At 18.4% G+C, this 10,913-nt stretch overlaps 4 protein-coding genes across 4 annotated transcripts in view; all 4 read right to left on the minus strand. All coding sequences in view use genetic code 6, as the record gives it.

Moving 5' to 3' along the window:
• Positions 1-1,103: 1,103 nt before the first annotated feature.
• Positions 1,104-6,496, minus strand: TTHERM_001287953 (kinase domain protein, putative; the record flags this gene model as incomplete). The annotated part of the gene is made up of 25 exons (XM_012800386.1): positions 1,104-1,143; positions 1,198-1,287; positions 1,407-1,496; positions 1,617-1,706; positions 1,810-1,899; positions 2,140-2,247; positions 2,350-2,433; positions 2,879-2,968; positions 3,036-3,215; positions 3,308-3,427; positions 3,514-3,603; positions 3,732-3,821; positions 3,939-4,028; positions 4,125-4,214; positions 4,348-4,437; positions 4,599-4,688; positions 4,785-4,874; positions 4,978-5,067; positions 5,156-5,245; positions 5,321-5,404; positions 5,514-5,603; positions 5,710-5,784; positions 5,851-5,943; positions 6,107-6,193; positions 6,300-6,496. 25 exons carry the CDS (start codon positions 6,494-6,496, stop codon positions 1,104-1,106), a joined length of 2,418 nt encoding a protein of 805 aa, XP_012655840.1.
• A 135-nt stretch (positions 6,497-6,631) lies between these two features.
• Positions 6,632-7,531, minus strand: TTHERM_001287954 (transmembrane protein, putative; the record flags this gene model as incomplete). Its single annotated transcript, XM_012800387.1, has 4 exons — positions 6,632-6,881; positions 6,947-7,051; positions 7,138-7,227; positions 7,491-7,531. 4 exons carry the CDS (start codon positions 7,529-7,531, stop codon positions 6,632-6,634), a joined length of 486 nt encoding a protein of 161 aa, XP_012655841.1.
• A 558-nt stretch (positions 7,532-8,089) lies between these two features.
• Positions 8,090-8,926, minus strand: TTHERM_001287955 (hypothetical protein; the record flags this gene model as incomplete). Its single annotated transcript, XM_012800388.1, has 3 exons — positions 8,090-8,154; positions 8,238-8,360; positions 8,479-8,926. The coding sequence occupies 3 exons, from the start codon at positions 8,924-8,926 to the stop codon at positions 8,090-8,092; spliced, it is 636 nt and encodes a 211-aa protein (XP_012655842.1).
• A 677-nt stretch (positions 8,927-9,603) lies between these two features.
• Positions 9,604-10,913, minus strand: part of TTHERM_001287956 (kinase domain protein) — a gene marked incomplete at both ends in the record, with an annotated part of 1,453 nt that continues 143 nt past the window's right edge. The window contains 3 exons of the mRNA XM_012800389.1: positions 9,604-9,696; positions 9,762-10,720; positions 10,855-10,913. The exon at positions 10,855-10,913 is cut by the window's right edge and continues 143 nt beyond it. Of these exons, the coding sequence (XP_012655843.1) occupies positions 9,604-9,696; positions 9,762-10,720; positions 10,855-10,913 (1,111 nt within the window). The remainder of the gene's footprint in view (positions 9,697-9,761; positions 10,721-10,854) is intronic.

Below are 10,913 nucleotides of genomic sequence, written 5' to 3' on the forward strand. Positions count from 1 at the left end.
TCATATTATCTAAAAGTTAAAAGGAAATTGATTAATTTATAAATCATAATAAAAAATTTAGATAATAATTAAAATTTTAATACATTCAAATGATAAGATTACATTTTTAATAACTTTATCTAAATTAAAATTTAAATAAAAAATATTTTATTAAAAAAATAATAAAGAAATAATAAAATTTCTAATTCAGGCTATTATTTACTTGATAAAGCAATTTCAGGTTTACCATAGTTAATAAATTTTTCTTGCTGGTTAAAGTAAAATTTAATTATATGCTTGTTCTATAAATTTTTTATTTAACAATTTTAGTACTTGCGAGAGTTTACTAAAATCAATAGAAATACTCAACTGCAAAAATATGAAGGTTTTGACTATTCATCTTTAGTAATAAATTGGATTTGTTTATATTTTTTTTTAATAAGTAAAAATATTTTTATAAATTAAAAATGTTAAAAGTTAGTATGTTTATTTTTTTATAATATTTTTATAAATTGAATAAGATGATTGATTATTATTTTTTATTTTAATAAATAACTTTTTACACATAAATATCATTTTAAAAAATAGTTCTTGTTGGTCAAAAAAAGAAAAGATTTAACATAAAATTAAAGCACTTTAAATCAAAAGGCTAGTCAAATTAAAAATTTGTGGCTTTTGAATAAATTAAAGCTTAAAATATATTTCATCCGAATATAAAAACAAATTCAAAATTAGATATACGTAAAGATTATGTATGATTTTTGGTTTTTAAATACTGTAAGTTTTTTTATTTAATACTAGAAACAAATATTTTGTTTTTTAATGATTTCTGTTATTAATTTATTTTTACTGAGTAAAAAACTAAAATTTTACAAGGGATGGGGTTTAATATTTTGCAAGTTGCTGTATTTTTATTAGAATTTATTTTATCTATTTTTTAAGGCTAGACTAGCTTTTTTAATCAATTAATTAATTAACTCTAACAAAAAAATATAAGTTAGAAATTAGCAGGAGTAAAATTCAACAAAACATAAAAATATTTTTTGCACAGTTATTAAAATATTTGCCTATTATAATATTTCAGATAAATTAAGAGGAATTTTTTGTTTGTTTGAATAGATTCATCATTTAAAGCATACTGAGTATTCATTTCCATCATAATTGCTTTAAAAATTTATTAAATAAAACTTCAAAAAGATGTAAATTTAAGAATTTTACTCAAAAAAATAATTTAATTTTATGATATGTCGACTTCTTTCTAAAGAGTTTTTTAGATTATTATTTCCTTCCCAATTTATTTGATTCTTTCTAAAATTTAAATGAATCAAAAATTTAATGATTTATTTAAAGAACTTAAAAATATTTAAATATAGATATGAGTTATTTCTTTTATATTTATTTAATAAAATAAAATTAATAAAAAATACTCTAAATCAAGATATAATTCAGTAATATTTTTGCATTTTTCCAGAGTATTTAAAATGCTTTGAGCTCCTTAGTTTCTTATACAATTCTTACTAAATAAAAGATATATTTAATTTCATACCAGTAAATGTGTAAGTGAAATTTTAAATTAAGTTAACAAAATAATATTTCGTTTTTTTATTATTTTCTCTTTTAAATTTCAAAAAATTTACCTCAAAATAAGAGTTAAATTAGTAATATTTTAACATTTTTCAATAGCACTTGCGATTTCTTAAGCTCCTTTATCTCTGATTGAATTCTTCCTTTATTATTATTTTAATTTTACAAAAATTAATAAAATCAAATAAAAGAGCAAAAATATTTTAAATAGTAAAAGCTAAATAATTAATTAAATAAAATGATTACTTAAAATCAAGTTTTAGTTAAGTAATGTTTTAACATTTCACAAAATCTCTTGAGATATAATAAGCATCTTCATCATTAATTTTATGACGTCTAATAAAATAATATTTAAAGTATTTTTAATTTAAAATGGTAAATCTACAAAAAAAAAGCAACAGAAAACTTATTTTTAAGGTTTTAATTTAAGGCATCAAATTATTAATTTTTAATATTTTTTCTTATACCCTCCTTAATTTAGAAAATTTATGAGATTGTTAAGTTAGTTAGTTAGTTGGTATGATTTTTATGTATCTAATAAATCAAAAAGTTAAATTAAATTAAAAAAGAAAATACAAAAAAGATAGTTCCAGTCTAGTAAGATTTTATAATTTTTCTATTTAACCAGAGAGATTCTGAAAATTTATAGGAAGATTTTTGATATCTTATTTCACATCCGAAGCACTTTTAAAAAAATTGTATAAAAAGTAAAGTAGAATTAACAAATTTAACAACAAGTTAAAATATTTAAAATAAATTATTCAAAAGGTTTGAGTAAAGAATTACTTGAATCGAAGAGATAGTTGAGTAAGGTTTTAACATTGTTTCAACATTTTGCAAATATTTTCTGCGAGAAAATTGAAATGTGTACTATTTATAAGATAATTAAACTTTTAATAAATAATAAAAATAACTTTTCAACAGAGTTGGTTGAAAGTTTCGATATCAATAAAATGAATGGAAATTGAACATCGTTTGTCAAATATCAAATAGTTTCTATTTTTCTATTCATTTTTTTAATATCTAAGCTTTCGATTCCCAACACTACTTTTCAATCATAAATAATCAATCAATCAAGTAATTAATTAATTTTATTTATTTTTTGAAAAAATAAAAATGAAAACTAAAAAAGTTAATAAAATTAAAGATTTAATTCACTAATATTTTCACTATTTTTCAAAGAACCTACAAAAATATTAGAAATTTCACTCATATATTCGAGTTTACTTATAAATTTTAATTTTATTATAACTTTAAAAATATTTTATTTATATTTTAACTTAGAAAAATCAAACAATAAATTCAAAAGTATTACAAAAGATCGAGATTTAAAAGTGTGAGATTTTAGCATTTAGTCAAAGAATTAACAATACTCTGAGCTCCTTCTGCAGAAATTCTATTTTTGCTAAAAAATAAGATTTCAAACTAATTACAAAAACTTTTATATTAAACAAACCAATTTAAAAAACTACCTTAAATTGAGAATTACTTCAGTGAGACTTTGACAATTTTACAAGAAATTTGCTATTATTTAAATATGGCCATCTTCAAGATTATTACCTTCCAAGTTAAGATTGAATTTCTATAGATTTTTACACCTTTTTAGAAAATATGTAATATTCTAAGTTTACTCAGGACTGATTCCATTACCACTAAATAAAATTTTATTTAAACTTAGAAAAGAAATAAATTAATTAAAATAATTAAGAAATAAATTATTTTTTGCAGGATAAATAAATTTTACCTTAAATCAAGACTAAATTAAGTAATATTACGGGATTGTTCATCATTATTTTCAATATTTAAAGATGTATTCAGATAAATTTTTTTAAAACCAACAAGTTTATTTTAATAAGATTTGATTCTTATAGATTTTTAAAAATAAATTTCAATGCAAAGATTCATAAAAATTTATTTATTTTTACTTAAAAAAATTATAAATAAAATTACTGAAATTTAAGACTTAAGTGAGTAATTTTTTAACATTTAAAAAAAATGTTTATGATACTGTTGAATCCTTCACGATTGATTTTATTATCTCTAAAAATGGAATAAAGTTATAAGCAAGTATTTAAATTTTGAGATAAAAAAATTTTATTAATTTAATTTTAATTATTTAAATATATTTTATTTCAAATATGTCAAATAAATTTTAAGAAATGAATTACGAAAAATCAATATTTAAACTAGTGATTTCATTACATCTTTTCAAAACATTTGAAATATTCTTAGCACCATCATTTGAAATATCATTTTCTCTAACAAAATTAATTTTTATTTTAAAAGTTTTCAAAGTCATTCAAAAATTTATATAAAAAATTTTTTAAAAAAATAATTTTTATAAAAAAAATCTATTTAATTTTAAATAAAACTACTATAAAACAAGTTTTAGATCAGCCATGTTTTCACATTTTTCCAAACCACTAGCTAAAATATTTACTCCTTCATCTTTAATTTCATTGTAACTAATTAAATTTAAAAAAAGTAAATATGAAAAAATTTACAAATAAAAATAAGAAATAGTTTTAATGAAAATAAACATAAATTTGAATGAAAATTACCCTAAATCTATGCTTAGCTAGTTAATATTACTGCAATAATTCAAAACACCTGCGATATAACTAGTACCATCTATACCAATTTAATTACTACTATTTATTATAAAAATAATAAATATTTATGATTAAAAAAGTATAATGTTTGAAAAAAAATAGAGGAAATAAATATTTATTCATCAAATTATTAGGATTAATTATAAAATATTTCATGTCATAAGATTCTTACCTTAAATTAAGATGCAACTAAGTAAGCTTTTTCAACATTTTCAATGAATTAGCAATATTTTTAATGCTCTCTACACCAATTTTATTATAACTAAAAATTTTAAATTAATACATAATTTTTACACTAGCTATATTTTATTTAAATTTTTGAATATAAAAAATTATTGACTAAAAATAAATAAAGAAAAATATATAAACAATCAAATTATATTTTTAAGGAATTATGAAAAAATTAAAATTATAGATAATAACCTTAAGGAAAGATTAAATGTGGTAATATTTTGACAATTTTATAAAGCATAGGCTATGCATTAAACACCTTTTTCTTTTATATCATTATAACTATTAATTAAATATTTAAATTAATATTTTCTCAATAATATAAAAAAAGAAAAGAAGTTAAAAATAAATTATTTATTGAGTAAAATATTAAATTACTTTAAATTAATATCTAATTAAATGGCCTTCCTAAAGTGTTTAATAGCGTTTGAAATATACTCAGCTCCTTAAATACCAATTTAATTTTATCTATGCAAAAATAATTAATTTAAATTATGTAAATCTATAATAATAAAATAGTTTTATTATTTAAAAAAAACCAATAAGATATAAGCTTAAATTAAAAGAATACGATAAATTGAGACTTAATTTAGTTATTTCTTCAAACTTTTCCAAAATTTTTGTAATAATTTTAGTTTTTTCATCATTTATAGAGCTTTTACTAATAGATTTATTTTTAAATATTTGTAAATTTTTTTAAATTATTAAAAATCTAAAAAAATTTTTAAAAATAATTTAATGATTTCAACCTTAAGCAAAGATTTAATTTAGTGGCATTTTAGCACTTTGCTAAAGCATTAGCAATCTTTTAAGCTCCAATCTTAAAAATATTTTTTCCTCTATTATATTTAATTATTTATTATATTAGTTCAAAAAATAATGAAAAAATAAGGGATAAATTTAAAGAAAATTACGATTAGCATAGATCAATTTTGAATGTGTTTACAGGTTTATCTAAAGGACTCATAAAAGTTTCAAAATCAAAAATTTTGCATTAACTAATTGAAAAATCAAAATTGTTAATTTTAATTATTATTATATTTTTAAAATGTGAAATAGTAAAAAATGAGAAAAATATTGAATATTATTGATAATTATTAATTTTACTTGGAGTTATTTTTTAATTTGATATTATTTTTGAACTTAAACAGCATATTTTTAATAACTTTGGCTTCCTCTGAACACATCGTATTGAGACTTTTTTAATAGTTTAAATAAATAAAATAATTTAAATAAAGACAAAAGGAAATTAAATCTATAAATTTATTAAAATTAATGAAGAATTGATTATGCAATAAATTACTCTAAATACAGATCTAATTATTCCATTCCATTACTCTGCTTTTATTCACTTTCTTTATTGCTCTCTTTATTTTCACTAAAAAAATGTTGAATAAAAAATATAAATCAAAAGATTAACTAATAAACTAGTTAATTAATTTACATCAAGCTAAGGCCATGATTTTAAACATATTTATTGATTTATTCACAATTTTTAAAACATTAATCTTCATTAAATAATTAACTACCTTAAACACTTATTTTTATTTATTTTATAAAAAATATAAGGTTAACTAATTAAAGTTTTATATAAATAACATTTCGAGAATAAAAATATAAGGGAGTACCTTAATATTTGAATTTTTACAGTAATTAAATAATAATTATTTAATTTTAAAAAAATTATATTTTTATATTACAATAGATTTAGGTCGAATTAACTTTATTATTTTGTTGATAAGTATTTAGCAATATTTTGAGCAATAATATTTTAAACATTTTGCCAACTATTCATATTTAAAAATATTTGATTATTTATTTAATAGAATTAAAATTAATATCTATAAAGATCAACAAAATAACTGTGAATTAAGAACTTAAAAATTATATTACTTAATGTATACTTCTGATAGAGTAATCTATTTTAATTGATTTTGACTTCTAAAATTGTTTACACTAAAATTTTTATAAAAAATTTCGTTTAAAGAGGAGCAAATTTATTAAATGTAAAAAAAATAGCTAGCTTATTTCATTTTAATAAATATATATATTAAAGAAAAAGATTGATTCATCTACTGTCTAACTAACATGAAAATAAAATAAAAAAATATATTTTTACCTTGAAATTCTATTTAATTAAGTAGTCTTTTCGCTTTAATCAAGATACTCTTCAGTTTTCTCAGATATTTAATAGCATAACTTTGTTTCTCTAAAGTTTTTGGTTTTCAAAAGAAAAAGAAAATAAGAATTATCAAACAAATAAAAGTGATATATGAGAAAAGGAAGCAATCAATAAATCTATTATTTTACAAAAGTAAGATAAAAGAAAATTGTTACGCTTTATCAATTTTTTAAGTTAGCTAAAATTAGTGTTAAAATGAATATTCTCCTATGTATTCTTCTGGACTGTCCATTTCACATTGAATATCATAAATAATATCTTGAATATTCAATCCTTTAGTATTTATATTATCGCTATGATTATTAAGGTTTATTTATTAATTTATATCCATAAATTAATTTTAATATCAATAATTTACTTAAGGCATATTTAATCACATTTAAATTTAAATGAAATCTCTTAACCATCATATGTTTGTTTAAGAATATCATAAATATATTTAGATATTTCTTTATCTTTAAACCTAGCATTTTAAATATTTTTTTAATTAATATAAAAGAATTATTTTTAACATTTAAAGTAAATAGAAAAATTAAAAATTGAAACTACTTTAATTTGAATTCTAATGAAGTAAGTTCTTTATAACTTTTAGCAATCATACAAATGTTTATAAAACTCTAATAAAGACTTTTATCTAACCTATATATTATATAAATGTTAATTCATTTAATTTAAAATTTAAGTATTTATTAAAATCATCTTAAATTTATTGTGATTGATTATGGCTTAATTTAACAATATCGTGGTTTTTTATTAAAATAGCTTTGGCTATAATATAAGTACAAAAATTTTTATCATTTTATTTAAAATAATTTTAAATAGTTAAGTTGTTAATTTAAAAGACTAATTTATATTCATTTATTAATTAGTTATTTTGTTTTGAAATAGTGAATGAAATTTACCATTCAAAGTTAAAATTTAATTCAGTAATTCTTGGGCACATGATCTAACAATCTTCAAATATGTTTTTTAAATTATAATCTATGTCGTCTTCAGGTAAGTAACTATTAAAATTATTAAAATAAAATAAACATAATTTTTAAAATAAGCAAAAAAATTATTTATTTTTAAATTATAAAATATCAAAATAGATTTTTTAATTAATTACTAAAAAATATATATCATAAAAAGTTAAAAAGTGGTATGAAAAAAATTAAGCATCTTGCTATTATTTTGGCATTTAATATGAACAAAATTAAAAAAATCTATTATATATTTGCAAAAAAAAGAAAGAAAAGTTAAAATATAATTTAGAATAAAAAAGAGTGAACTATCTAATATAAAAAAACTAATTACCTAAAATCAAGTGTTAATTGAGTGATATTATTTAGAATTTTAGCTTACATAAGCAATTCAAAATAAAACATCCATTTATCGCGGAAAGTATAATCTTCATGAAACATATCTTTTCTAAAACTATAAAGACTAATAATATTTAAATTAATTTAATCTTTAAACAGAATTGCTTACTCAAGTTTTAATTTGAGAGTTTGTACTTTTCTCAAATTTGATATAAGAAAAGTAAAACCTGGTTTATTTAATAAGCTATTATAATCACTAATTCCACTATAATATTTTATTTAATTAAAAATATAAATATGTCTTTGAGCAATCAATAAATAATAAAACATAAATTTATTTAATTTTACTATATTCTTAAACTTAAAGATCCTTCCTTCTCAATATAAAACTGATATTCACATTCATTATTGTTTAATATTTCAACATTTAAATTCCTAATTTCTTGAAAAATCTTCTCTTTTTCATGCAAGCTTTATTGTAGTTAAAAATAACTAAAATTAAATATTGATAAAAAAAGAAAATTAATTAAATAAAATAAATATATTTAAATTTCTTTTTAAGTAAAACGATTTTAATTTAAATAATTACTTTTTTAGATTATAATGTATTATATTGTCAAAATTGAGCTAAGAATTAAATGATTCAACCTCTTCATTGAATTTTTCCATAGAACCTATATAATTTAGACTTATTTCTTCGCTTTCAAAGTATGCTATGAAATTAAGTAAGCTGATTGTTACTTTTTGATTTTAAGATATCTCATTATTTGTATCATTTTAATTTTCTTTGTAACCCATAATAATTGTTTATTAAATAAGACTTATAGATTAAATTATTTGTTTTTCTTTTTATCTAATTTCTTCCTCATTAAAACACTAATAACTTTTGATATTATTTCTTTTTAGATACTTTTCATAGTAATTAAGTTTATTGTATAAAGCATATTCTTTATATGGCAATTAGTTATCTTTTTTTATTTTAACCATTATATTTTAATATTTTTTTTCTAAATGATCTAAAATATCCTTGCATCCATCAAAGCTATAAATATTTAATTCTTATAGCTTTATAAATATTGAATATAATTTCCAAATACTTTTATCAAATTAAATTTATAAATTTGATTTCAACTTAATGTTATTCAAGCAATTCAAAATAATTAATGGTAAGAGTAAAATTTCCTTTTCATATTTAACAAAAAATTTAATGTCCAGCTATTCATTTTATTAAAAAAGAAATTTGTAAAGATATAAGCCCATTTCTTTTAGTAATTTTTATTTGTAATAAGAATCACTATCCGTTTTATCATCTTCAATACATTAAATTAATTCGTAAAGAGATTAGTCATAACAATTTTATTTTCTTAAATACCTAATCAATTTGATAATTATCCTATAAACCATATCAAAATCATAGTTTTCAACTTATTATTTTAGAGAATCATAAAAATCTCTAAAGATTAGATATATATCATTTGATTTTAGCAAGAGAAGCTCTATTGTCTTTATTTTTAATTTATCAAATTCTTCACCTATATTAACTAATTTAATTAATTAAATCAGTTTATTTTAATTTTCTAAAGATAATTTTGTCTTATTATTTAGCTTTATTAAGATCTTAGTTACGATTGTAATTGATTTTATTAGAATTTCTGACTAACTATCATCTTCAAAATCTTTTCTAAAAATTTCATTAATACATTAGAGAGATTCTTCATATTGTTTTCTCTTACATAAAATATAACTTTTAGTTATCAGTGCCTTTAATTTAATTGAATTTAACTGACTCTGCTAACTGTTATCTTGACTTTTTTATGAAATAATCAAAAGAGCTATTTCAGCATATTAATATTATGATTCATACTGAAATACTTTATTTTCTTTCTTGATGACTAAGTATTTCTCTATCTATTTTAAATATTCCTCTAAGAATGCCTCAATAACTTCATCATTAGTGAATTCCATTAAAATATTTATAAATTTTATTGGCAACTCAAAGCAATCTACATTAATAGAATTATCATCATCTTTATAAATTTCTTTTATAAATTTTTCTAAACGATCAAATATTTCTGAGCGATTTTTTAACAATGTAAATAACCACTGAATAGTTTTACCAAAAGAATAGATATCATGATAAAAAGGTAAATTCTTCTCTCTATCTTATGGTGTAAAACCACGTGTAAACATTATATAAGGACAAAAAGGATCATTAAAATTAACTTATTATGAAGCACCAAAATCAGATAATTTGTAATTATTATCATCAATTTTTAAGATATTTCCTGGTTTAATATCTGAATGATAGATATACTTTTATCTAAGTACAATCAATAAATGAAAAGCAGTAGAAATAAATCTTAAAATTTCTCTAAGACTAAATTCTTTTTTTGATAATATTTCATCTGTTAGACTCATTTAACATTTGCACATAACTTAAATGATATACATAGTATTTTTAACTTTATTGCTTATTAAATGAGAACTATTTACATTTAAAATATTTTATTCTTATAATTCCTTAAATCTTTATAATTCATTAAGTTATCTATTTAGATCTTCCTCTTCATTTAATTAAATTAATCTATATGCTATTTTATCATCATATTTATTTGTAAATATATCTGCCTCCCCTCCACTGTTGATATGATCACCTAATTTAAATATTTAACTTAAAAATTGCTCAGAATCAGCATCAATATTTTTTTCTTGTTTATTTGGCAAGTTCACATTTTTTTATTTGCTACTAAGAATTTCTTTGATGGATTCATATCTCTCAACACCTCTTTATTCAAATTAGCAAGACAATTATTAATCAGAAATGCAAATAACTTATAAATTTAATAACTGAGAAGTTATTTATGACTCTTATGAGATAATTGTAGTGCTTTAAGGCTATTCTCTCTTTTATTCAATAAAATTTTTTTTCAAACTTTAATCATATTTTTGGATTATTTCTATATACTTGGGCAGATTTAAAAAAAATTATTTTAATTCCTTATTTAATTTATCTGAATTAGAATA

This window comes from Tetrahymena thermophila (assembly GCF_000189635.1).
Source record: "Tetrahymena thermophila SB210 genomic scaffold scf_8254288, whole genome shotgun sequence".
NCBI lineage: Eukaryota > Ciliophora > Oligohymenophorea > Hymenostomatida > Tetrahymenidae > Tetrahymena > Tetrahymena thermophila.